Source organism: Enoplosus armatus, chromosome 15, assembly GCF_043641665.1.
Source record: "Enoplosus armatus isolate fEnoArm2 chromosome 15, fEnoArm2.hap1, whole genome shotgun sequence".
NCBI lineage: Eukaryota > Metazoa > Chordata > Actinopteri > Centrarchiformes > Enoplosidae > Enoplosus > Enoplosus armatus.
Window position 1 is genome coordinate 5,642,180 of NC_092194.1, and position 27,953 is coordinate 5,670,132.

At 42.1% G+C, this 27,953-nt stretch overlaps 1 protein-coding gene across 1 annotated transcript in view; it reads left to right on the forward strand.

The window, feature by feature from the left end:
- kiaa1109 (KIAA1109 ortholog) overlaps positions 1–18,097 on the forward strand; it is a 61,882-nt gene extending 43,785 nt beyond the window's left edge. Inside the window, exons 64-90 of the mRNA XM_070921108.1 lie at positions 278–454; positions 1,038–1,168; positions 1,279–1,402; positions 1,532–1,644; positions 2,106–2,196; positions 2,578–2,637; positions 4,600–4,871; positions 5,052–5,267; positions 5,547–5,727; positions 5,827–6,016; positions 6,319–6,480; positions 6,605–6,744; positions 7,494–7,689; positions 8,262–8,462; positions 8,716–8,892; positions 9,117–9,254; positions 9,706–9,951; positions 10,137–10,290; positions 11,769–11,926; positions 12,601–12,790; positions 12,894–13,111; positions 13,483–13,734; positions 13,901–14,104; positions 14,930–15,124; positions 15,330–15,464; positions 16,212–16,371; positions 17,146–18,097. Coding sequence (XP_070777209.1) covers positions 278–454; positions 1,038–1,168; positions 1,279–1,402; positions 1,532–1,644; positions 2,106–2,196; positions 2,578–2,637; positions 4,600–4,871; positions 5,052–5,267; positions 5,547–5,727; positions 5,827–6,016; positions 6,319–6,480; positions 6,605–6,744; positions 7,494–7,689; positions 8,262–8,462; positions 8,716–8,892; positions 9,117–9,254; positions 9,706–9,951; positions 10,137–10,290; positions 11,769–11,926; positions 12,601–12,790; positions 12,894–13,111; positions 13,483–13,734; positions 13,901–14,104; positions 14,930–15,124; positions 15,330–15,464; positions 16,212–16,371; positions 17,146–17,362 — 4,698 coding nt within the window. The 3' untranslated portion in view covers positions 17,363–18,097. The remainder of the gene's footprint in view (positions 1–277; positions 455–1,037; positions 1,169–1,278; positions 1,403–1,531; positions 1,645–2,105; positions 2,197–2,577; positions 2,638–4,599; positions 4,872–5,051; positions 5,268–5,546; positions 5,728–5,826; positions 6,017–6,318; positions 6,481–6,604; positions 6,745–7,493; positions 7,690–8,261; positions 8,463–8,715; positions 8,893–9,116; positions 9,255–9,705; positions 9,952–10,136; positions 10,291–11,768; positions 11,927–12,600; positions 12,791–12,893; positions 13,112–13,482; positions 13,735–13,900; positions 14,105–14,929; positions 15,125–15,329; positions 15,465–16,211; positions 16,372–17,145) is intronic.
- Positions 18,098–27,953: the final 9,856 nt, after the last annotated feature.

Genomic DNA, 27,953 nt, shown 5'->3' on the forward strand with positions numbered 1-27,953 from the left:
TTGTTACCTTTGACAGACCTTTTGGACAGTCTTTATGCTAACCAGCTTGTTACGGTAGCTTCTTATTTAACACATAGACATGAGAATGGTATCTATCTTCTCATCTAACACTCTACAAGACAGCGTATTGCCCAAAATGTTGAGCTACTCCTTTAATATCTTTTCAATACGTTTGAACAAATCCTACCTGGCTTACCTTAACTTCAGAAGGTAAAGTCTGACCCGAGTCGTCCATTCTTCCACCTCTCCACCCATCTGTCCCTGCCGTTGTTTACAGAGTCCAGAGAGCCAGTTCAGCCCTCGGCTGACCTTAAGGAAGCGTCTGGTAAACCACATCCTGGGCCTCAGCCCCAGGCCTCAGAGTGTGTCTGTCCCAGCTGACTACTTAAACTGTGCATCGCCTCGCCTCCGAGCAGGCAGTGCCAGGGCCCAAAGACCCCTCTCCTGGGCCTGTGTATGTAGCCACCCCATAGTGTTAAACTTTTCTCTGGGCTGACAAAATCACTTGCAAGGTGGCGTTACATTTCAGTCACCTGCAGTAATCAGATGAAGGTTGTGGATTCCAAAATGCTGAGCAATGCTATTTCCTGCTTTAACTAAAGAGCATGATAATGGAGAACAGTGTCGCTTAGCATTTGCTTCCCCTGCCCTCCTTATTAAGCTTCATTGATGGTGAAAATAAATTAATTTGTCTTACACAATTCCCTGTGGCAATAGAGCTCTATTTTTTCCTCTTGCACTTTGAGTGGAGTGGTGATGGTGGTGATGGTGGTGGTGGTGGTGTCTCCTGTTTTGTGTTTTTTATCATACCTGGTGTGTGGATTGAATTACATATAACCAATTCTGATTGAAAACTATTAGAATAACTCACCTTTAATCAGACAGATTTGGGATGGATGCATTCTTAATTACAGCAGCTGCCTGGGGAAATCGTTGAGAAAAAAAAAGGGGGGTTGGGTTTTTGTAGGTTTGTTTCATTTTGTCATCAGTCTTACCAGATCAGTGTGTTCGGGTGTATTATTGTTTTGACCCAACAGGAGACCATTGACCCCAGAAGGCAGATGGCGATGGGGAACCAAGTGATTGACGCTCGTGGGAGGAAGTTCACCAAGAGGGTGGTGGACATCAGAGAGCTGAACGAACAGGCCAAGGTCATCGACGACCTCAAGTAAGGAAATGTGATATTGATCGTTCTAAATGGTTTAGCTCGTGAAGAAATGTGCCACTTTTCATTGCTGCCCTGTTAAAACTCTCTGCATCCTCTTTTCCTAAACTCAGGAAATTGGGGGCCAGCGAAGGCACCATCAACCAGGAGATCCAGCGCTATCAGCAGCTGGAGTCTGTGGCCGTCAATGACATCAGGAGAGACGTCCGAAAGAAACTGCGTCGCTCCAGCATGAGGGTGAATTAAGCTTCCCCAATTAGCAATGGATTCAGCAAAGAAGATTGGATGAATTAAATGTTCCCCGTCATTGCGACACCTGAGTGTCATTTAGACTTTTAAGAAACCTTTGTGTTTGTTCCTCACCAGGCGGCCTCTCTAAAGGATAAGTGGGGTCTTGGCTACAAACCGAGCTACAACCGCTCCAAAAGCATCTCCGCGGCAGCAGGACGCCCCCCTCTGAAAAGGATGGACAGACAGAGGTAAAAAAAAACAAAAAAAACCCAGCCACTTTCCCCGGTATCATATTATTATGGAAATGAATACTGTTATGGGTGCTTCATCCAGCATTTATTGTAAACAAACAGGACCAAACAACCTCTGTCTCACACCACTGCTGTTGGCGCTACATGTTTTTGAAACGCATTTCCCATTAACCTCTGTACAAAGAGGATGCAGTGACTCACAAATTAGAAAGTAGCGTAAAGGAGAGAAAGTGCCTATCTCATTTTTTTTATAGTAATTATGCAGATATCTCAGAATGAATGCAGTAATGATATTAAAACAGTTGACACACTGTAAGACCTTTAGCAATGGGAAAACATTACCTCTGGCGCAGAATGAATGAGTAAAAATAACTGGAAATGAATCTGATGAGGAATAAAAAATCAACAGGAAGGTGCGTCTCATGCAGTTTGTTTACATCACTTCACTGTGTCCATAGCTCCAGAATAGGGGATGTGGATGATTTACCAGATATGCGTGTGGATGCGTCCTCTCCTGGACCCCGGGTCACCTTCAACATCCAGGACACGGTAATTCTAAAAACTTCTCTCATGCTGACACCACAGAGAAAGCTATAACACATTAACATATTTCAGTTTTATACACAGTTGACTGAACAGTTGCAAGTATGCTCTCCACACGTTCAAACAAAATCAATGATTAAGTCGATGATAAAGCAGGTATGTCGAGAGTTTGAAGATCATCATCTCATCCTCCATTTCTATGTGTTTGTCACTGTAATTGTTCTCCATGCTACAAGATATTTACATGATAATGTTACATCATATGATGTCATGCGGTCATGGGTTTTGTTTTAAAGGCGGGCTAAAATGGAGGGACCTCTGAGGATTTTTTTTTCTCTCCCAGTTTGGATGAGCTCCTTTTTGAATAACTCTTTTGTTCAATTGAAGATAAATAATCAGGCCTTGGACTCTGCATATGCACCTGTCAGTCCAGGAGAGATATTCAAGGTAGATGACTCAAAAGATTCAATTTAGCAAATCAAAAGACCTAACCAACCAACCAACAGTTCTGTTTCCTCTTCTCTTCTGTGATTACCTTAACAGCTTTGATATGCAGGAAAATGCAAAATCAAAACAGGATGATGAAATACTAGCCTCTTCTATACAGATATACACCAATGTTATATTGAACAGCAGTGTGTTTATTTACATGATAACTTGGTGTAATCCAGCTATTTGAGTCCCTAGTTACCCTATGATTTATGTGGCACCAAATTAAAATGTCCGTTTCACTGTCTTTATTGTAAATAGTGGCATTCCATCAACCACAGAGATATGTGAGATAGCAATTATCTTTGAATAACCGCACGCATGCTTTAAAATAAGTAATTTTATTGCATAAAAATAAGTAAATTCAAGTTGATAGTTGGAATGCTGCTCAATGAATTATGGAGTCACACATTCTCATCCTGTCTTGAAACTGCATAAAAACCTAAATCAACTTCTCTTCAACCTTAATATATTGGCTGATTTCTAACAGCTGCATGCATGGTTGGGCTCTGAACCACAGTCTGTCAGCTGTTGTTTGTCACAACACTAGTTCCTCTGAAGGTCATTTGTGTATGATAAAAAAGCTATTATTTGGTGTAATCACCATTAAAAAAAACTTTTATATTAACTAATTAGACGAAATCAAACACCTTATTGACATTTCACTCCTTCCCTCCCTGAAAGTCCGAAGACTTAAACAGCATCACCTCCCTGGTTCATGCTGTAAAGCAAGTTCATTTGTTACCAAGTATTCCACCAAATCGCACTTAGGTAGTGGCACAAATTGTCAAGAACAGTGTAGAGGATTTTAGTCTTCCAAGCAATGACGGTGTTTGTTCAAGGTAATTACAATTACGTATGAGGATTTATCTTAAATCTAAAAAATTATCTCCATATGGCATCTTTAGACGAGCATAAACAACCACTCTCATATCTGTCCATTCAATATGAAGTTAAAGTAAGCAGTCAGTTAGCTTAGCTTAGCATGAAGACTGGACTATTTATTAGCCAAGCGCACAATGTTTAATTAAAATGCCCCATTTTATTAAGTGAAGTCGATTCATGATTGATAGATAGTGAACATGTGAAGGTATTGCTGGGTTTATTTGCCCTGATTGAATGTTGAGGAATCTATCTGTAGTGGTATTTTCCTGCTTGAATGACCACATCTCCATTTTCCACTCCCCAATAACAGACCCAGACTGACTCCGGCTGAGTTTGCTTCACTCGATCCTTCTGTGGTCATTTGGCCGTAACCACCCACATGCTCCCCCTGGCCCCACTGACTCACTAATAAATGTTGTGTGTCTGATTGGATTGCTGCCTAAAAAGAACTGGAGTCTGGATTAGTTTCAGATGCAGTTAGCAAACATTTTCAACACTTTTATCGATGTTCAACAGCAGTCAGACTCTGTTGATACCTGTCCCTGGGATCTGTTGTCCCTGTTGACAATTGGGCTTTTTTCCTCCCAGCTGTCGTAAAGTATTCTGTGCTTGTCTACTTGTAGACTTTCTTGGGTATTTTTTCCATTGTCACTCTCTTGAGAGTTTTGTCTTTTTCTCCTGTCGTCCTCATCTTTCTCCTCGTCTCACACTGTCTCTCTTTCATTGCTCCTCACAGGAAGTGCATGACCACTCAGCTCCTCTGAGAGCAGTTGCAGGCTGATAGTGTTCTGTCATTGGACATGTCATGAAACTAGACATCTAAACTGTGCTGTGAGATTTGATTTCAGCATTTAATTAACACTAAATTTCATAAATAAAAGAAAATACCTCATGGTCCAGTCAACAGAACACTATCTCCTTCAAAGTTGTGATTCCTTGGCTACCTTACTGCTTAAGACGTCATGTTTTTAAGTAGGAAGAGCTTTATGAAGACATGAGAACTGTGCATGTTTGACTCTTTGTCCTTCTCTGAAGTTTCCTGAGGAAACAGAGGTGGACCTGTTGTCAGTCAACATTGATGAGCCATCCCATCCTCATCATCATCTCCATCATCTTCATTCTCCATCCGTTATCGAGGGCCAGCACCCAGTTTTCAGTGCCCCTGTCACCCCTGCTGTCTTCTCACCCGCACTTCCCTTCCAGCACGACGACATGAGGCGCGATGACCTGTCCTCTTCGTCCTCCGAAGACTCGGAAAAGGAGGACGAGTTTGAACGCGAGAGACCGCCGAGCTATCGAAGGCCTTTGTGAGTCGTCTTTTTGTTTTGTATTTTGCCTACTCAAGCGTTCTTGTGATGAATGTTAGATGAAAGGAAGCACCATTAATCTCACAAAGCTTTCCTCTTGTGATTCATTTTTTCTGCTATGAATAAAGCTTCACAATTTTCAGCATCCAACCAAACAATCCCTTTGTTCTGTCTCCTCAGCCAAGCGTCTCACAGGAAGTCTTCAGGCTTTTCTGCTGTGAGTCAGCTGTTCAGCGAGCGCTGGCCGAGCACACCTGCCAACCGCAGCTTCGGTGGCCCAACAACCGAAAGAAACATAGACTTTGAGCTGGATGTCCGCGTGGAGATCGACAGCGGGAAGTGCGTCCTTCACCCCACCACTCAGCAACCAGAGCATGAGGACATTTCCCTCAGGAGGTACGATGAAAGGCACTTTTCTTTTCTGATAACTACTGCAGACAGTACAGAACTCTATTTAAAGTTTGGGTCACATTTCCCGCTGTGAAACATTTTTTGAAATAACTGCTTGTCAAGAGTCAGACATTATGAAATCTTCTTGAATGATTTGCCAGATGAAATTTTATGCTGTAGCGGATACTTGAAATAAAACTTTCTATATTCAGACAGCTCGACAGAATAAGGCACGAGCAGACCTTCTTTGTATGACAGGAGTCTTCTCTCTGTGGGTTTTTGTAGGAGCTGTGAACGCAGCCTCAGGAGTCTAGATCAGGAGTCGCCCCCCAAGAAGAAGAAGCTGCAGCCCACCTATACCTCCACCACCCATCTCCTAGCTGGCAAGAAATGTCCCTCCTCCCTACAGACCAAATCTAACGACTTGGAGACCACAGTCTTCTACATTCCAGGAGTGGACGTGAAGGTCAGCTTCGCCCTCAGCATTCAAATTGTCCACAAGTTTCTACTTTTTTTTTTTTTTTTGGTGCTTTAAATGATGAAATTGTCCTTTTCTCTCCCCCAGTTGCACTACAACTCCAAGACACTAAAGACGGAGTCCCCCAACGCCTCCCGCGGATCCTCTCTCCCTCGCACTCTCTCCAAAGAGTCGAAGCTGTATGGTATGAAAGATAGCGGCCCTCCCATCCCTCCCAATGCTGTCCAAAGCAAGACTAACTCGCTCCTTCCTCCCCCACCCCCACCAATTCCATCAGGTACTGAGCATTCCCTCATTTTTCTATGCATGCCCTAGCACCATCCGTAATCACCGACACTAGACCGCCCCGTCTCTCCGATCTGATGATTTTAATCTACACGTGGACCCACCCAATCAAATGCATGTGACTTCATCCTTTATTTGAAGGCATGAATCCAGAGGGCACCTTTGATCAAATGAGCTCATGCATATTGATGCTTACCACATAGAGGACGACATTAACAAAACTGTTGTTAATATGGTTCCAGTTTAAAAGACTTGCAGGCTGCAGATGACTTAAACTCCCATGTGTCTTTGCAGCCAAAGGGAAGGGCAGTGGAGGAGTGAAGACGGCCAAGCTGTATGCCTGGGTGGCCCTCCAGACTCTGCCAGAGGAAATGGTCATCAGCCCCTGTCTGCTGGACTTCCTGGAAAAAGCACTGGAGACCATTCCTATCACTCCAGTGGAAAGGAATTATGCAGGTCTGTTTGTTGCGCCATCCGATCTTTACGGATCCTGTTCTTGGAGGACTTGCACAATAACACCTTCCTTTGTGTGTCTGGCATACATAGTGGACTCTTTTTGTGTTTTATGTCTTCCCATCAGCTATGGCTTCCCAGGAGGAGGACATGGGTCAGTTTGACACGGTGGAGCAGCTGGAGGAATCTACCACCTCCCTGGTTTCCTCTTCCACATCGGCCTACTCCTCTTTTCCTGTGGATGTGGTCGTCTACGTCAGAGTCCAGGTACTGACAGCCTGACTGTAATTCTTACAGTTCACTTTATCAAACACTTTCTCCACCAAAATCTTTATCATCAAGACATTTGCAACATTAGATAATAACCGTAACATCACTCATGCAGTCCTGTTGATGGACTGCATGAGTGGACTTAGCTCCGTCGCTGTTTTGATGAATGTCCATTTTTCTTCCAGTTGTGCTCCTTGTAGTCCATTAAGGAGATTTTTTAACAATTACTAGCCATCAGCCTTGTTTCAGGGGCTCTACCTTTCACCAATCCCTCGTAATAGCTCTTTTACTTCTTATTAATAGCATTTTAACCAAATATCTGTCGCTTTCCGTCACACTTTCTTCAGAGAAATGAAAGAGATAGAAAACCACACAACTCACAGGGACCTTATGTCCAAGTATTTGTTGTGTAATTTTACATACCTTTCCAAAAGCATGTTATTTTCTGATGATTACCCCCCCCCCCAAAAATATGTGAGTGATGTACATCAAATGATCCAACATATCTGATGTCTATAACTACTCCAGAGCTTTTAAATGTTTGTAACAGCTGCAGATCATTCACATTGGAAGCTATTGAAAGATAATTGAATGTAAGAAATGAATGTTATGTTTGTAATTGTCATTTTCCAGCATGTTTATTTATTATCTTCAGCCCGTTTGTTATGTATCAACCTGCAAAGTCAGACATACAGTTACGCACCCTACGTTCAGACTGAAACACTAGTCATCATCTGTTTCCACAGCCCTCTCAGATCCGCTTCAGCTGCCTGCCGATGTCCAGGGTGGAGTGTATGCTCAAACTGCCCTCTTTAGACCTGGTTTTCTCCTCTAACCGCGGAGAACTGGAGACCCCGACAGGAGCCCATCCTGCTGACGGATCACACCCGCCCTCCTCCACTCCACCAGGGCAACACATCCCCAAACCGCCCCCCAGCAAAGGTCTGCCTTGCGGAATAATGATACTAGTAATGTGTGCAGAGATACGCGAAGAACAAAACATTTTGGAGTCAGAATCTTTTAAAGTCTATCAAACGCCGTGAGCATATTGGTTAGCTGTCGCTCCATGCCATGTCTGGGCCCTGTGCGATTTAATGTTGCTCACAGCTTGTTCTCATGCATTCATTACTTTGCTCTCCAGTCTGTCTTTTTTTGCCAGGTCATGCAAGGTCTGCCACACTTTTGTAGTTTAGCTGTTATAATGCAATCCAGGTCACATGTTTTATTTAGTCCAGACATATTTACAGTAAATGTACAGTTTGCCAAAAGGGAAATGTAGTATTAATATTACAGCATTACATTAATATGCATGTGATGCATTAACTTTTTAGCAGGCAATTCATTTGGATCTCTACTCTAATTAGCTTACGCTCCTCTATTATGAAAATGTGACTTAATCAGTTGTGTCAAATACAGGCTACTGATGGGTGTCAGACTTGTGATACACTTTCCTATAGTTAATTAACGCGTCTTCCCTCCTCTGTGTGTTTCCGCCCTCCTCTGCCTCCTTCCAGCGTCACCGTTGCTGGGGAGCCCTCTGGGCAGGAGCCGCCACAGCAGCAGCCAGTCCGACCTCACCGGGCCCCCCAGCACCTCCTCAGGCCTCAGCTTCACCGCCTGCATGTCTGACTTCTCCCTCTACGTCTTCCACCCCTACGGCGCCGGAAAGCAGAAATCCGCCGTCACAGGCCTGCCTCCGGGCCCAGGGCCGTTAGGTACAGAGAGGGAAAAGGGGCAATCAGTATTCTAATGATACAGGGCTGTAGTTTCTAATGTTACTGCTGATAACGACACGTTCTTTACTGCAGATATGATTTCCAAAAAATAAACAAGTACAAACATGTGCTAGATCTATTGGAGCTGGAGATAACCATGACTTCATGCTAAGGAGTGTACAGTTTTATATACAGATTGAAATTCTATTAAAGTTTAATGGTCTTCATTATTATCGCTCTTTCTTTCCGGAAGGTACAGTAGACGAGGAGCCGTCTTCAGTAACAGGAAGAAAAGACTCTCTGAGTATCAACCTGGAGTTTGTGAAGGTCAGCTTATCCCGGATGAGGCGCAGTGGAGGCCCCACCTTCATTGAAAGCTTCATTCCTGCCAAAGGTGGCAAAATGGACACCACCCTCATCAACATCTCAGGTACATTGTCCGTTTCTCTATTAGACATGCAACAGGTTATAGTGACTGTTCCTGTTTAGCCTCTTCAACGTGCAGTTGCTTGCTGGTCTCAGACATTCTTGAAGTCGTGCAATGGAGTTTATAAAGTTTTTTTTTTTTTTTTTTTATGCTACCAATGTGCTTGCACTATAGAACGTTTTAAAGGTGTGTATCGTGTATGACCTGATGTAATATTCTCTCCTTAGCTGTGTGTGACATCGGCTCGGCTTCCTTCAAGTACGACATGAGGCGACTGAGTGAGATCCTGGCCTTCCCCAGAGCCTGGTACCGTCGAAGTATTGCCAGGCGCCTCTTCCTCGGAGACCAGACGATCAACCTGCCAGGTGACTTTTTGACCACTGGGCAGCTTTGGTTTGTGTTAGGGTCGGTTTGAGCATGCAAATATGTTTTTACCACTGAAATTATCCACTTGAGTTGCTGTTGCAAAGTCTTTAAAGAGCTTTTCTTCAGACTGTACTAGCTGCTGTGCTTTTTCCAAAATTATTACTTTCTGTCGTTTAACATGGCCTTCAAGTAAAATAAATAATATGGACAAAAGAATAAAAGGAAATGTTTCTACTATGTGCAGAATTTGTAAGGAAATTCACAATTTTACAAACATCTCAACCTTCGTTGATGTGCTAATCTCTACGGGTTTAGCTTGTGTTCATTTTTAATATCCCGTCTCGCTGACCTTCCTTCAGCCAACATTTTCTCCCACTGCTCCATGTTGACATTTCAAAGGTTGTCCTTTACTTCCTTTACTTACATCTCTCAACCTTTACCTTGCTCCAGCCTCCGGCCCTGCCACCCCAGACTCGGCCGAAAACGTCACCCAGCATCTGTCCCCGGAGTCCAGCCGGAAAGCCTACTGGAGGACCTGGGACGGCAGCACCGGGACACAGCACATGCCCCAGTCCCCTAACGTCTTTTCAGAGCACTCAACTGGAAGCAACATGTCCCCCGGCGGCCTGGGCCACCTCAAGTCCCCTGCACCTGGACGCACCAGGAGCGTGTCTGATTCCTCTGCTCCCAGGAGAGGTAATTACAAACACTCCTGCCATTTCCAGATGGAACTCAACTAAAAAATTCCTGGTAGTTACCGAAACACAGAAAATATATATAAATCAAAGTGGAAAATTACAATTTGCAAAGATGACATGTACAAGATGCCTATAATTTGTCCTCGACTGCCTCTTACCTAATCTTTGTTCATTCTCGTCTAGATTCGGTGACAAAAACATCCACTCCTTCCTTCAGTAAAAACGGTAAGGCGGCGGGTCAGCAAGGGTCGCCATGGGAGACACTGGTGGTGTTCGCCATCAACTTGAAACAGCTCACCGTCCAAATGAACATGAGTAACGTCATGGGAAACAATACGTAAGTCCCTTCACCTTTCTAATGTACCCATCGTGTCAAATTTAAACGAACAGTTCGACGTTTTGTGGTAATAACCTTGTTCGTTTTCTCAGAAAGTTAGATGAGAAGATCAATAACGGTCTTATGTCTATATGCTAAATATGAAGCCAGAAGATGGTTAGCTTAGCATAAAGACTGGAAACAGGGAAAACAGCTAGCCTGGCTCTATCCAAAGGTAGGAAAGTCCACGTGTTAGAGGAGCTGGAAGGTGCTAAGCTAAGCTAATCGCTAATCTAATAATAGAGTGGTTTTTCTATCTTCTCATCTAACTCTTGGCAAGAAAGTGAATAAACATACTTTCAAATATGTCAAACTATTCCTTTGAGGATCACGTAATTAATAGGAAAATGTCATGCTAATAGTTCATGAAAAAATATTAATTATTGCTTTGCCAACAATAGAGTAGTATAAGTATCATTTCCAGTTTAAAATTGGCCTGAAACTTAAATGTGGAAGTAAAAATTCTGGCAAATGAGTCTATGAGGGCTTCATGTCACCCGTGAAAGCTGTGAATGATAAAACAATCACTATTTTTTGTGACTTAGTGACAAAGATTTCCCACACACATTTTATAATACTGCCTAGAAAACACTGCTCTAGTGTGAGAGAGTCAATGGAGAAAGTATAAATTGAAGGAAGGATGTCATTGACTAAGCTGGACATTGTTAGCATCACTTATTTACATTCATTGGAGTGAGCTGCTACACTGGTGTACAAATATGTCTCTGGGGTGTCTCCTTTCTGCATTATGCACTTTGATGATCTCCTGTTTCGCATTCATTCAACATCTGATATTCCCGCCTGTATGCTCCTTTATCGCCCACTCCTTAAGGGCTTGATTCATCTCTCATACGCTGTCGTATCTTACTGGTCATCGGGATATGCAGTCCTTTCAACTTTCATCTCTACAGTTAAGGCAGAATTGCAGAAAATCCAGCTGAATCATTGACAAGCACAACACCCTCATAACTAAGGCAGCACTGCGTCTTCATGAAGTTAAAGAAATAACATCTTGTGCTCTGGAAATGTGTGGGCTCTCTGAGCAACACATACGTCTCCTGCCTCCTCCTCACCAAGTCAGGGTACACCAGGCCTCCCTACGTCTAAATTATGTAGGACTTCAGAATATTCTTCTGTCATAAAAACATTTTATGCATAGGTGTATTCTTTGTTTAAAGCAAGGATTGTATCGCCAAAAAAAGGTTCACAACACTGTACTAACAAATGGCCCAATTATGACGTATTAAGTCAACACATTGCAGAATGACATGTTGACTTGTCAATCATATTTAATACTTCGAGGTTGGCCGGTCTTTTCTCTTCAGCCACCTGTGTTTCTTTCTTGGGAAGTTCTTGCAGTCATTTATGTTTCATAGAGAGCGCTTGTGCATTATTCAGCAGCATTTCAGGAGCGCTCACAGTTATGTTTGCCCCTGCAGCTGGACAACCAGCGGGCTGAAAAGTCAGGGCCGGCTGTCTGTGGGCAGCAATCGGGACCGAGAGATCAGCATGTCTGTGGGCCTCGGCCGCTCCAAGCTCGACTCCAAGGGCGGGGTGGTGGGTGGCAATATAGACGTGAACACCCTGGAGATGGTCTGTAAGTAAACAAAGCATCAACTTTTCAGACATCTGCTGTTTTTTCCGCATCTCATTAGCAGCTCTTGTTGTAGCAGAGTGTGGTTACTGTGGATATGGACCCGAGCTAGAGTTCAGTGCTGAGTTCTCATACTACGAGCTGTGCAGTGAGAAAATAGACAAGTTTACCCTAACATTTTTACTCTATTCTCTTTATTTTGTATGTTGCATTTGGTGTTTAAATAAGCTAATATAGGACATATTTACATGGTGCATGCATATGAGTGTGTATTTAGACGGGTGTATGTGAATATTCATGGTAACCCACTTGTTCATGATACTGTGTGAGCTAAAGATTTTTAAGGTTTGGAAATTTAAATAAGTGAAGCAAAATTACTAAATGAATCACTTCAAAATCTCTTTTCATACTGATTTCATTATGCAACCTCCAGTCGATTATATAAAGTATTTTTCAAAGATTTAAATTTGATACCATAACATTTTACAACATAAAAAAAAAAGTTTCATCCTTATGTGACATCATCTGAATCTTTGGCACAAAATTATGTAAAACCTCAAACATCTACTGGATGTTCTGGTCCTAAGAGTTCTGCTAGTTCAATTTCTTTCTTTTTCCACCCAGTTTGATGGCCACGTCTCTGTTACAAGGCTAACCTATTCCTGTCTGTTTTATAGCCCACATCTCCGAACACCCCAACCAGCAACCCAGCCACAAGATCCAGATCACCATGGGGTCGACGGAGGCGCGTGTGGACTACATGGGCTCCAGCATCCTGATGGGGGTTTTCAGCAACGCTGACCTGCAGCTGCAGGACGAATGGAAGGTTAACCTGTGCACTGTTGACACCAGCCTATCAGAGAAAAGGTGTGAAATTATGTCAGCAGGAGCTCATCGTGCAGCACAACACCTCTGCCAGTGTAACAAAGTGATGATACAGACCCGTCTTCATCTCACCTTTTCCCTCCAGTGAGATCTTCGTCCATGGAGACCTGCAGTGGGACATTTTCCAGGTGATCATTTCACGCTCCACCACACCAGACCTCATCAAGATCGGCATGAAGCTGCAGGAGTTTTTCACTCAGCAGTTCGACACAAGCAAGCGGGCCCTCTCCACCTGGGGCCCTGGCCCTTACCTGCCACCGAAGACTCCCGTCATCAACACTGAGAAAGGAGCAGCAGAGCTTTGTAAGCATGCTCGTTTTCCCCATACTGCCACGTGAAGTATGTAATGCAGACTGTGGCGTGATAAGGTATGCACAGCAAGTGTCTGTGAGATGATTAGTAATTCAAATAAGCTTAATTTGTACACCACTCTTTCAAACAGTTGACAAGGTGGTTCAACATCTGAATGTAATCAAACATGCTCATGAGGTGATTAGAAACAAACATAAAACACAAGCAGCATACATTTAAACAGATCGGAGGCTATATGAGGATAAAAACGACATGATACACACAAACTGATCCTGTTAGCACCAGCAGCGCGCCTTGTGTTCAGGTCAGAATTGATTTGTCTGCTTCTCATTTTGTGTCTCCCGACTGTCTTTGTCACGCAGACATGGATGCAGCCCATCACCGCCACTGGCCTGGGGTGCTGAAGGTAATCGCCGGCTGCCACATCTCCCTCTTCCAGATGCCTCTTCCTGAGGACGCCGTGCAGCTGGGCGGTTCAATGAGCCTCCACGGCAATCACATGACCCTGGCCTGCTTCCACGGGCCCAACTTCCGCTCCAAGTCGTGGGCTCTGTTCCACCTGGAAGAGCCCAACATCGCCTTCTGGACAGAGGCTCAGAAGATCTGGGAGGACGGTGAGACAAAATGTTCAGTTCAGGGGCTTCCATTGTCTGAATGGTGAAGAAAAATGATTACATAATAAAAATAACAATCAGCTGTGAAAATATTTTTCAGCTGCCTGATTATTTTTGTCACTATTATCCTATTTTGATAACTGACGTTTGTTTCTGTCACATCCAGGCTCCAAAGATGATTCAACCTACATTGTTCAGACACTGGATTTCCATCTCGGTCACAACACGATGGTGACCAAACCCTGCGGTGCACTCGAAAGCCCCATGGCCACCATCACCAAAATAACCCGCCGGCGGCATGAAAACCCCCCTCATGGAGTCGCCACAGTCAAAGAATGGTTCAACTACGTTACTGCCATGAGGAATGAAGGTAACGTAGTTGAACCAACTCGGAGCATCTGCTGAATCTGATACCAGCCCCCTCTTTCTCTCCAATTTAAAATCTGTATGCCTCCACTGTGGGATCATTTTTAGGTCAGGGTCTGCCATGACTGAGAGTGGAAACACTCCATTTTATAATGACACTGGCAAAATAAAAGCTGTATGAAAGGATAGGCTCACATTATTTCAAGTCTGTCTCAAAACAACACTTCAACATTTCAAGAGATCCAGTTTCATTGCACATGTTGGCGTGTGAGTGTTGTATTAAGACAGATTTGGAAAAATGTGGATCTGGCTGATACCTGATCCGCTTAATAATGTCGATCAGTGCATCCCTAATCACCCATACGCCATGTTTCAGCACATAGACGCCACCCTTATTGCTATACATGTGGTAAAAAATATATTGGAAACACCTCTCAGTATCTTAGAGAGGTGTTGATTGAAGTGTTCTGTTGAGCTGCATTCTATTATACTAACAACACAAACCGAACGTAACAACATTCATGAGGTTTATTGCATATTTAGTCTATCAGACTGCATTCGTTGTAGCTACGTGTAGAGTGTAAATGGTTGCTTCACTGTGGTATCTTCTCAAACTTTCCTCAACTTCAGACAGCTCTGACTGAAAGAAGACAGACGCAGCGTTTCTTTTCCAAAAGAACTACTTCTCTGTCTGCCTCTGCTTGCTGCTGCCTGTTATCTTCAATGTAAAATAGGCGCAGATCGTATTTAACAAAGCAGAGAAGCGGAGAAATGTGAACACGACCTTCAACTCAAAAAGAGCTCTGACGGGTCTTATCTCTCGTTTCAGAGTTGAACCTGCTCAGGAATGTGGAAGCCAACAACCAAGAGAGCGGAGCGGCTGCTAAAAGCTCCAGTCTGCTGAGCAGTTTCCGCAGCTCCTCCAGCTACAACCATGAAACCGAGACCATCTTTGCTCTTCCCAGGATGCAACTGGACTTCAAGTCCATCCACGTACAAGATCCGGATGAACCTTCTCTAACAGGTAAGACCACAAAGTAATGTAACAGGACAATACACCATCTGTGGTTTTGGCATTTGTAACACTCACACTTCTTCTGACAAAACACAGGAAGCAACCTTTGCCCTCATGGAAATGTAGGATTTTTGAATGAAATCTTTCAAATGTAATCGCTGTGGAAGTTGAAGTACAAGAGGCTGTTTAATTTTGTTCCTTTTATTTGTTCCAGACTCCAACAGCAAACCCAAAGTGGAGTGCAGCGTGGTGACAGAATTCACCGACCACATCTGCGTCACCATGGACGCTGAGCTCATCATGTTCCTTCATGACCTGGTGTCCGCCTACCTGAAGGAGAAGGAGAAAGGTTTTTGTTAACAATCATTCACTCGTTCCTTAATCCTTTCAGTCAGTCAATCAGTGAGAAAACACACTATGTTCATGTGATTGTTTCCACACATTCATGAGTCATCGACAACAGCTGTAGCACTGAAAATAATAAAATTCCAAAGTGACAGAAGCCTGAAGTCCTGGAGAAAATTACTCATCAAACCATCCAACGATAAATAACAGGATGAACCACATTCCTCTGCCTCCGTACCTGCGAAGCTGTTTGTATGCTGTCGGACACGTTGTGGAGAGCAGCATGAAGCGCAGGAAGCCGAGTGTTATTTTCACACACAGCGGGGGAGGTCAGAGAGCCCAACGCAGGCAGCATTTTAATGGCTTTTCCTATTGTCAGAAAGGAAACAAATTAGCACTCTTTACGCCGCCAAACCTCGCATTCTTCACGACAATTAAAACAGCGCCACGACTTTGTTCTGTTGATTCTGCAGCTGAACAGGCGAGCGGTGAAGACTTTTGATTAATCCCGATTATAATTAAAGTAGGGCAGATGGGCATTTGAATGTGAATGGAGTCGAGATATATACTATCAAGGTGCCGACTGCGCTTTCAGGGATATTAATGAATGTTTATTGTGTCCTACTTCTGGATGTTGTCGTTGAAGAATGTGTTCGCCATGTTAAAAAGAAAACATCAGGGCAGTGGAGCATGCCAAGCAACAACCTTCTCTTTCTCCTCCCCCCCCCCCCCCCCCCCCTTCTGTCCTCAGCCCTTTTTGCCCCGAGGATGTTCGCGGCTCGGCCAGGCCAGAAGAGCCCCACGGCCCTGCATGACGAAAGCTCCACAGACAAGGACGACGGCATCAACTACACCACGGTGGACTGGAGGGAGTTCATGTGCAACACCTGGCACTTGGAGCCGACTCTCAGGTCAGCTCCGCTCCACTGCACCACAGACATTTGGAGTGGGTTTTTTTTGGGGGGGGGGGGGGGGGTTGTTATCAGACGCACACCCTCTCATATGACGAACTGAGTCACAATGCACGTTCATGTGTAATGCTCATTCAAAACCAGCCGAGCAGAAAAAGGAGAAGATCATTTGTGACACTGTGTAAGCGTCTGACCTTGTAGTCGCACCACATTCCTGCGATGACGCACGGGCCGAACGCGTACATCCAAATATACGAGGCTGTCACGCATCATTATATAAGACTGCTAATGTGGAGTCTCGGGTTTCCTATATTCTTCTATTTATAGTAGAAATAGCGTCAAATGCAGACAGTGGTACAGTAGGGTGTAAGCTTTTTTGAAAACAGCATAAAAAATAATTTTACAACCTGTTTTCATCACGTTTGTATTTTTTTCAGTCAGCTGTTCAGTGATTCATCCCTTTACTTAATTAAAAGAAGTAATAGCACAATGTAAAAATACTGTAAAAATAAGTAAGAGTAGTAGAGTAAGTCAATTGTAAAGAACACAATATTTCCCCTCTGAGATGTGGTGGAGAAGTATGTAGTGGAAATACTCAATAAAAGTACTTCAGAATTTAACTTGAGTAATTGTACATTCTGGTTACATTCTACCGCTGTTAGTGACATTTGGACTGAAATCATTTGTAAAGAGTAAATAAATCGTCATTAATTGGCGAATACTGTCTGAAATGCATGTAGCTTTGACTAAAGAAATCATTTCCTCTGTCTTCAGGCTTATCTCCTGGACAGGACGTAAGATTGACCCAGTGGGTGTGGACTACATCTTGCAAAAACTGGGCTTCCACCACGCCAGGACCACGATTCCCAAGTGGCTGCAGAGGGGCGTGATGGACCCGCTGGACAAGGTGCTGTCGGTGCTCATCAAGAAGCTGGGCACCGCCCTGCAGGACGAGAAGGACAAGAAAGGCAGAGACAAAGAGGAGCACTGAGGAACACTACATACCACTGTAATCAAAGCTGTGCAGACGTTCTCTACAGGTCGCAAACACTGGATTACTGTATTACAATGGCCACTACTGTACAACACTTTGTCCAACGTACCCATTTTACCTGCTACTCCTGTGAATCTCAGCATAGTTGTTTACTGTGGTGCATGCCACTAGCGACTCTTGACTGAAGCGTTTTGCACCAATGTTATTTTCTGTATATTTTGAACCAAGTAGCAAACGTTAGTGTTATTTGACTGCTTTAATGGTAAAACCCCGCCTCTTTTACCTGTTGTAAATGACCTTACTGAAATCGCTTGAAAGTTTATTTTAAGGCTTACCAATATTTCCTGAGAAATGATTTCTTAAACCATTGCCTTTTCTTTGTTTCCCATGGAACACATGGTAGATATGCTTTATGTATTTTATAGCGTAGTTTTAAGATATTTAAGAACAGTTCAGTGACAGTGTTCTTGATTTTATTTTTTTCTTTTTGATGTGAACAAATAAATGCTGAGAGGTTACGGCACATCATCCACTTCGTCGTGAGGATGACATAAACTTGTAATTATAATTTGAACCAAGATCACTATTTATGGGTATGTGAAATGCGAAGTCTATACCATGTATTAGCTTGGTGTGTCAAGCTTATTTTTGTCTTTTTTTAATCCATACAGTAGAACCAGTGTATATAATTCAATTTCTTAAATGTGTTGATTTCCTAACTTAATAAAAATATTGCCATTCAATTTTAGATGAAGCTCAGGAGTGTTGATTTGGAGTGTTCAGTTGGTTAAGTGATGCTGTAATGTCTTCTGTGGCTCTGGAGGAGCTTTCTGATGACGTCATCAGGGTCATCTTGGCCTGGGATTTAAAATGTATGACCGAAAGCAGGCGTTACAAACTGGTTGAGAATGGAGTTTGTAAGACCTGGGTATTTACCAGGAAAGATGCTGTTGGTTGCATTCTGGGAAATGTAGGATCCCGTGTCTTTAAAGCTTGACTCGTACAAGGGACTAAAAATCAGGACTCTTGCTTCAATTTTGACAGTTTTTCTTTTCATTTGTCTCTTGTGGGACCCTCAACTTTATGGAAGAGCAGTATTAATCTGTAGAGTACCCCTTTAATGAAGTTTCAGTAGGTGGCGCTCTTATTGTTGTCTAAAAGCAACTGTGGTAACTAGCATCACCTCGTGTGGCACAGGATCCCAGGAAATGACTATCAGACTAGGCGTTTTAGTACTTCAGATGCAGCTTTAATGGGAATGGGTTGTGTTTTGTTTGAAAATGTCTCATATTGTTTGAATCAAAGCTTTAATGGCATCAGCAGTAATACATTTCCTTTCTTCAGGCGGTGATTTGTTTCTGTTCTGGGTTTTTAGGTCAATTAATGAGAGCGTGCGTAAGTCTACAAGATCCTCTTAGTAATTTATAACAACTTCCACCAGTTTCCTCTAACGTTTGTCAGAATGCCTCACCCCCCCCCCCCCCCCCCCCCCCCCCTCTCCATAAAAAGCCTGCTGTGCTCACCACAGGGTTTTGTTAATACAGTACTTTGACTGTAAGACTCCCCCACCATCACTAATCCCCCCCCTCACCACAAGCCATGTTCCACTTTTGGTTCCATGCCACGGTTTTTGCATTTTTGATGGTGCGTTGGCGGGTGAAGGCGAGCACGGTGGCACTGTGGAGAGGAAGAGAACTGTGGGGTTCCTCTGTGATGTCTGCTGTGAGATTACAGAAGTGTCACCTGAGGAAACCCAGACCAGCTCAGTGTGAGAGCATACTCGAGGCTTTGCTCCTGCTTGCCTGGGCCAGACATTATTTTAGACTTTTTTTTTTTTTTATTCTGCCTGCTGCACATGCTTTTTCCTTTGAAGTGATTTCTATTTTACATATCACTCCACTGTATTTCGTTTATTCCTTTCACTTCACAGAGCCACAGTACATGCATATTAACATGAAAGCCATGTGAGTGACCAGCAGATGGAGTCAAAAGCCAGTCGGCCCACAATGTGAACTCCTTAATGACACATCAGCTCCCTTCGGTATCCTGTCCTCCTGCTGAATTATGAAATAGAAACGGGATAGAAAACATTAAAAAGTGATGAAGTGGCCAGAGATGTTGAACAGCTTAAATTGCCTGCCTCTGTCCTTCCTGGCCTGGGATCAAACTGCTCCGACAGTCTGCACCGAGCTCTCGACTTCCCAGCGCAAGGAAAACTGACATAAAGCAATGAGTGACCAGCATATGATAGACACAGCCTTCCTTAGGTGGATGCACAGAGGGGGAGAGGTGGAGTGGTGGAGTTAAGACTCGGAGGGCATGCTGGAAAAACGTTTGAATATTTTATCTGCAGAATGCAGAAATTTTCAACATAAAGGGTTTTCAGCTTTGAAGTGAACCAGATACTAGTGGAGCTTTTGACAGTTTCCTATATGCAGTTCTAGGAAAATGCACATTCTTCCTCCCGAAGAAAAGTCTTCATTAGCAGCGAGCTGACAGTGTGTAGAATCAAAACAGGCAGGGTATCATTAAGGATGTTTAAAATCGATCAAAGAGGCCTTTTAAACTTCACCCTACACAATACAATGCACCCAAATGGGACAGAAAAAATCTAACTGAAAAAGCTCCATAAAATGCTCCATCATTCACCTGGGAAAGGTGAAGCAAAAGCTGGAGTAAGAGTTGGGTACCACCTTCTAACAAAGCACCTTGAATAAATAGTTTTTAAGTAAAATAAATTCATATATAATATAATATATAGAAACCCTTTTTTAATGACTTGCTAAAGAAATAATCACATATTTTCGGTAATACGCTTACTTGCTTTCTTGTTGAGAGTTAGACGAGAAGATCGATACCACGCTCACATCTGTCTGTTAAATATGAAGCTACAGCCAGGAGACGCTTAGCTTAGCATAAAGAAACAGGAAACAGTTAGCCAGGCTCTGTCCAAAGCTCACTAATTAACACGATGCATCTAGTTTGTTTCTCTAACCCCTAACGCATTTAACTCTTGGCAAGAAAGCAAATAAGCGTATTACCCAAACTGACAAACTATGCTTTTTGCCTTTTTAACTGCAGACTTAGTGGCTTTATTGAAAAACCCATGTGCAACTGCATTATTACCAAATAGAAAGGACACCAGCCAAAGGAATTTGTCACAATCAGACAACCCAAAACCGCTCTGATTACTGGCTTGTAATTGATCTATAAAGCATTACTAAATGATTTATTAGCCATTGATAAAGCCTTTACAAACGGTATCTCAGAAAGGGGTACATTCCTCCTCTCGCCTGATTTAATTGTAAACATTGTAATTACGTTTTATCAGACCAAATTTAGAAAATCCAATGACTTTTAAGCTTTAAACTGACCCAAGATAATTCATTAATCAGGAGCGGATAGTAACGGATTTAGAAAAATAAGGGCAAAGGTAGCCTACAAAGGTATTAACTACTCATTCAAAACATTATCTCAAGTGATGTCCCGGTTTATTGTTGTCTAAACATAAAAACATTTCACTTCTGTCATCCCGTGCACAGCTCCACTCAGCCCAACTTCCACCTACGCAAGAAACATTGATTATGCTTCTTCAAAAACTATCATCTTCACAAACCTAATGATTTCAGGTTTTTACTTTCATTCCAGGAAATTACTTTTTAGGGGCGAATACTTATCACATCTTTTTCAAATGATCCCCCTGTTATGAAAGTCCTCATTAGCCTAATGATGGATGCAAAGAGCAAAGACATGATACCTTTAAGAGTGTTTGAAACCTCTTCAAAGCTGCCTTCTAAGCCTTGCCCTACAGAACAAATGTGGCCGTGTGGGACAATAAAGACTGAACTGCATTAAATTGAATACCGCTGAGCGCCGTTGTGATGTACAGCAACTAAACTGTCTTAATACAAATGAGCAGATTGAGATTTGAGCTACTTTATGATTGAGTTTGTAATTGCTTGTTCCGCTCCATCGGCTTTACCTTGATTTAATAATTCGGTCTAACAATATGGCTGAAGTGTTGAAGGGAGCAGCTGGTAGTCATGAATGTTCAGCGAGTGATTCCCTGCTTGAGCTGTGAAACGCTGCCACACAGAATAGATTAGAGCCTTCACTCTCTTGGTGGTGACCTTCCTGACCGCCATGTTGTCTAAACCTCCTCGCCATGAACATCTGCCATAGCTGCTGCAGCTCTCTTATGTATGCTAGCTTGAATATGGTGTTTCTGTACTAGCGCCAAGGTAGCGGGTTCAATCTCCTTCAGGGCCAACCAGCCAGCAGGCGGAAGGCTGCCACGTCTTGTGGAAATGCAGCTTGTCAGTCTTTTCTCAGGGAGCGCAGTGAGACTAACTTTTCCTTCCATTGTTAAAGCCGCACTTATATTTTTATATCAACAATGGATCAAATGTGTAATGTGAAAGTTGTCGCTCTGAACCCACAGAGAATTATCACACAACTTTGCAGTTCCATTTCAGGCTCTCAGCTCATTGTTTTGCTTTTACGGCCCGCTAATTTAACCTGGGTTAACTCGCTTTTGTCCACATGGGGGCAGTGCACATAGAAACAACGATGCAAACATTGGCTTATTTACACATCCCATCCATAGATGCAGCTAAATAGCATTAGCAATAGCACGTTTGGAATTGTGTTTCTGACCTGGCGAATGTAAGTCCAATATTTATTCTCCTTTCAGCTTATTTTCCTCAGGAGTTGGTGGAGACCAAAACAGAGCTAAAAGGAGAGAATATTGGACTTCATCAGGTGGCCGAAAGCACGACAACAAATGAATGAGGCAACTTTACTAACATGTTCTCTATAACTTTATAAGATGATAATATGTAACACAACAGCTTGCTGCGCTGCCCTCAAGTGGCCAAAAAATGTATTAACGCAGGTATGTATGTATATTTACTATTTGATTTTGAACATATTGATTTGAGGAATGCTCAGTGGACATTGTGAAACAGTTGAAAATAAAATCTACTTTCTACCAAGCAGCTCAGTATTGGCAGACACTATTTCCAACCAGTCAATTCTTTCAGGAAATGACACGCCTTCAGCACCAGAAGGCATGTCACACCTCTCACTGCACTCACCTGTGGCACTTGTCAGACTTATCTCTGGCAGCGAGAGATAAAGTCTGTGGGCTCACCCAAACAAACACAGCCGGCACCGACGCAGCTTCATCACCAGAGGAACGTACACACACACACACACACACACACACACACACACACACACATACACACACACACACACACACACACACACACACACACTCATACACACACACAAACACAGATTAATTTTGTTTTGTAATCTGCAAGAGACAATTTCAGCCGAGGTAACCAGGGTGCTATAAACTCTTGGTGCATGAACCTTTATTGGCAAATGTCATATGTACAAGTTGATTCTATTCTTCAATAAAAGGAAGTCAAAGATGCAACGTTAACGTCACATCTTTGCACATTAGCTGCAGTTTTAATCGCTCCGAGCCTCTTTGCCTTTGTTTTTTGATTAATGCACCCAGACTGGTGTTTTAGTTACCCATTTCTCAAGGCACAACGTGAACTTTAGATGTGTCTGCTGCCTCACAGCTTGTTCAGTGACCCACGATTATTCAGATTTATGTAAACAAGGATGTGAGGTCTTTCATCCCAGGACTATTTGCATTAAATGCCTCCTGGGGTAATCATCACTTTTAAAAGGGTGATGAAAAAACAGCAGACAAGAATGTACTTGATTGAGACTCATGTTGTAGAAGATACCTAGGTCCCCTTTTGGCTGATTCTACATCAGTTGCTATTGTGTCTTTTCAATCTAGCGATTCTGACTAATGACTCATGAGTCAGCAGAATCAATGTTAAATGTGCAGGAACACAGTGGGTCTTTGATTCAGTATCCTTTGGAGAACTCATATAATGGCAATAGGTACACCCTGCAGACTTCATATTAGGCTTTCAAGAAGAGTTTTGAGAAGATTTTAGATTTTCACTGACCTCAGAGCACACGGACTATCCCTCCTAAGATAAAGAAACTAAATGGATGAGGCCAGGAGATTGCTCAGTCTTACTCCTTTTAGACTTTAGTGCAGCATTTGAGATTTGATCATGAAATTTTAATAGACTCACTTAAGCACTAAGGTGGATATCTGGCTCCGCACCGAGCTGCCTCAGATCCCATCGTTCTAATAGACCTTTGTCTCTTGGACAATTTATCTCTCTTGGAAGCACAACGCTCCTAAAAAGTCCTGCAGAGCTCAGTTCCAGGTTTGTCCCTCTACAGTACAAGCTCCCGCTTGGAGATGTCTTTAAATAACACTGCATGTCTCTCCATTGGTGCGCAGAAAATACCAATGTATACAAGTTGTTACGACAGGGACACAGACACCATGAACCTATACGTGTACTGGCTGTCTTGATGGAAGTAAAGGCCTTGTTTAAAAACACTCCTACATCTTACTTAACTAATGTTGAAAAAAACGTATTCATTTTTGACCTTTAGTTTTAACCTTTTCACTTTACTTTAGAACTAGAGATTTAAAGGTCATCTGTAATATACGTCTTAGTAGTGCCTACTTTGTGTCAGGCAGTGATTGACACTGAAAATTGTCCTTAAGTAGGTCAAAATGTATTGACTTTTTTATGTTGTATGAACAGCCGATCTGTGTTCTTGTTACTTAAATTTTGTTATTATAGGCTTTTATTACGATTTTATTTGAGCTTTTCCTTCACCCTTGACTGATTTCCATTATACATTTATTAAACAACCTGTATTAGGCCTTTGGATCCTCGAGGTTTGAAATTATTATAACTTTATTTGCGAAGCATTTTGAAGAACTAAGTATAAAATAAATACCATGACAAAACACACCCAATTACACAAGGTAAAAGGGGCACACCAAATGTCATAGATTACATCAAAGAGAATTTCTCTGTTTTTGGAATGTATCCATCAGGGATGCTTCAGCTTCTAAGGGCTGGAGAGATTAGTAACAAAAGATCTGTGCTTGTAAAGGTTATTTTTTTGTTTAATTGAACAGTTTAGGTTGGAAAGAGGCAAGAAAAGTCCGGGCAGAGAGGGAGGATGACATTCGACAAAGGTCCCAGGGACAATTTGTATTTAGAGCATCATGTATTCATGGTTGCGTTTTTTTAGCCAACAGACTCAGCAGGAAGCCACTCAGTCCATCTGTGCTGACAAACACCTATCAATAATGAAACTAAGGGGAAATGGAGAGATGATTTCCTCGGTTAGCGTCAGTTAAATTCCTAACGGCTGCCAGATGTTGAAAAGCTGTCCGACCTAGGCAGGAATAAAGTCAGTTACAGTTGTGTAAAATAAATGCATATATTCCAGAATCTGGAATCAAGTTTAACTTGATTTGTGACTCAAATTTTCAATTGATTTATATAAGTATAGATGTAATGAGGGACAAATTGTACTTTTGCAGCTCTGCCAGCAGCATGGCTCTAGGTTCAATATTGGACAATGTCAAAATTTCAATGTGTCCACTACTTTGGTTTATTACCAAGTCCCTGCAAAACTAACGACATTCCCGTTAGCCTCAGCTGCACTTTTATGTGTTGGTACTAATTAGCAAATGTTAGTCCACTAACACACTTAACTAATATGGCGAACATCTTAAACATTATACCTGCTTAACATCATTTTGTTAGCATTGTCATTGTGGGCATGTTTCCATGCTAGTGTTAGCATTTACTTCAAAGCACTGTATAGCCTTACAGAGCTGCTAGCATGGCTGTAGACTTGTGGTCTTGTTAAATCTATGTCAGAATGTTCAATGTTTTGGATCGATGAATCACAGACATTTATGGAATTAAAACCATCTGGACGGAAGTGATTATTTACTCACACACGCTATGCCCATGGTACTTTTTTGCCATTAAAAACAAGGCTTGGTGGAGCAAGATGATCCACTTTAAGAACTACATGTCAAATTCCCAAGCGTTAGCAAAAAAGTTCTTTCCATGAGCATCAGAAACTTGTATGAAAAATGTAGCAAAGAGAGACTGCAAGAAAGACCCTAGGCTGAACTTTTGAGGAACCTTGCCCCTGTTATTGTCTGCAGAGGATTACTGTCTGATGAGTTTTCAATTTCAACAGAAAAGGTTGTACAGTACAAGAAAGATAGAAGCTGAACTAATTTACAGGAGCGTCCTTAATGCCAAGCAAAGAATTCAGCCACACAATGGCTAGGAAAGATATGGAAAGATTAAAAAAGAAGATTCACCTAAATTCACATACATTATAACACTGGATACTTGAATCAGGGCAGCCCCCTAATTCTGGGTATTGTTCAAAAACCAGATTGAAAATTGCAAGTTCTCTTTGTCTGCTTCCTCTGGAGGAAAAGTATCTAAGGGTGCCCTCTGCAAAATGTTCCCAATTCACCCTCACAAACGCCGTTTTTCAGCACCCAAGGGACATGTGCATCTTCAGTCTCAGTCACTGAGACAAAGAAGGGTCAAGATGGCAGAATTCAGCAGAAACTGACCCATCAACTATGATTCCTGAATGAGGATCCTGAGGAAACTGGTTGACAACATTTTTTTTCAAGTATTATTTTCAATATCAGAGATAGGCCAAGACACAGAGTCTGGTATGTAAAGAACAACCAGAGAAAAGTGAGCATTTTTAGATATAACATGAGAGAAAGAAAGTTACTTTGAAGCTTTGACACAGGGTTTTTCAAAGCCTCACAGAAGTTAAAGATGCAAGAGAGAGATCCAGAGCAATACGCTCGCAGCTGAGGGGCAGAGAGAGCTTTAAAAATAACTGATTTATGGTCGGACATATGGAAGTCTATTTCCTTCCACACAGCTGAAACCAGATGCTAGAACTACAATATAAAGTATTTCTGATCATTTCCCCTTCATGATAAGTGAAAGTTTCATTTCATATTGAAAAGTCTTAGGCTGAAGTGCAGGTGTGAAATACAGGCGTCTTGCCACCTTATGAAAGTTTGAGCTGCAGATTTAAGAATACTGAAGTCAGATGCAGGAGTAGATATTAGGCAACAACTATGAAAACCCAGAGTATTATAATAATTATTATAGTCATACAAGGGCAAAAGAAGATTTAATAGTTCTGGTAAGTAAAGTTCCTGTTCATTTTGTTGATCTGTACAGTAACACTCAGGATAAAGGGAATACAATATTGCAGAAACTAAGTGGATTGATTGTCAAAAATGATAATATGCAACTCTTTGCACACTTATACATAGACATCTGTACTTCCTGGAAATCATAACACTCTTAGAAAATACCTTGAACTTCATTCAGGCGAACCCTGATTTGAAAACATTTTAAAAAGGTTTCAACAATTTGGAAAATATCCGACCGCTTAACTCCTATAATACGTCATTTTGTAACCTTTTTTAACCTTTGGATAAAGCCCATCTAGCTGTTTCCCCCCGTTTTTGTGCTAAGCTAAGCTAACCCCCTGCTGGCTGTAGCTTCATATTAGCTTACAGACATGAGAGTGGTATCGATCTTCTCATCTGTCTGCAAGAAAGCGAATAAACATTTTTTCCGGCAATGTGTCCAACTATTCCTTTAATGTGTTATATTGAAGGTTTTAAGTAAGCATCCGTGGCCTTATTTCTCTTTGTTTTGATTCTCCGAGTAAAGCTGTCATTGTTTTTATCCTAAAGTCATTGATTCAAACAGAAAATGGCCAGGTCGAAGAGAGCGAACTAAACCGCTGGGTCAAAGAAGCAACCAAACTGAATGCATTCAAATGACTACTGGCACTGTGCGGTTGAGCCATTTTAAACAATCCTGTTGCAAACAAAATCCTGGGGTGCTTAGTACAGTACAGTACAGTTTGAGCTCTATGCCAGCACCATTACCAGCATATCTATGAAATACTACATACAGTGAGTTGGAAAGGCATTTTAGTATTGTTGACATTAATGGACACATTAGTATTCTTTGGCATTTCAAAGATGCATTTTAATATGAGCTGCATTATTTAAGGAGTCCATAACGTTTATATATATATATATATATATATATATATATTTTTTTTTTTTTTTTTTTTTTTTTGTGCTTTGACTTTTGAGCTTTCTTTCAAACACTAAGGCTGTTTTTAAATGTGCGGCTCTGCTCTGCCTCCAGAAATGTTTGTTTCAGTAAAACTCAAGGCTGCATACTGAATTCCACAAGGCCAGCTATATTCACAAACAGCCGACAATAAGTTGGGGGATAGATTTAGCTGAAATCCATAACAGCATTAACACACCATCTCATCAGCGCAGAAGTATTGAGTGAATGCCTGTTATTGAAATATGAAGCTAAAGCAATCACCTTTTCAAAATCCTCTGATGACACCCTGTCATACTCTGATGATAGTGCTATGCTGTATCCCAGATACACATAACGCTCTAATCCTGAACATAAAAAACTACAAAGCAAAAGTATGTGACTGATTATAGGCCTGTAATCATACAAAGTAAAACCATCTCTCAGGTACTGTGTGCACTTGGGGGTTTGAGAGCCTCTATTTATAACCTCTACAGCTCCTGACATGAGCGATGGTTATTGGGAGAGCTATCATATTTTGT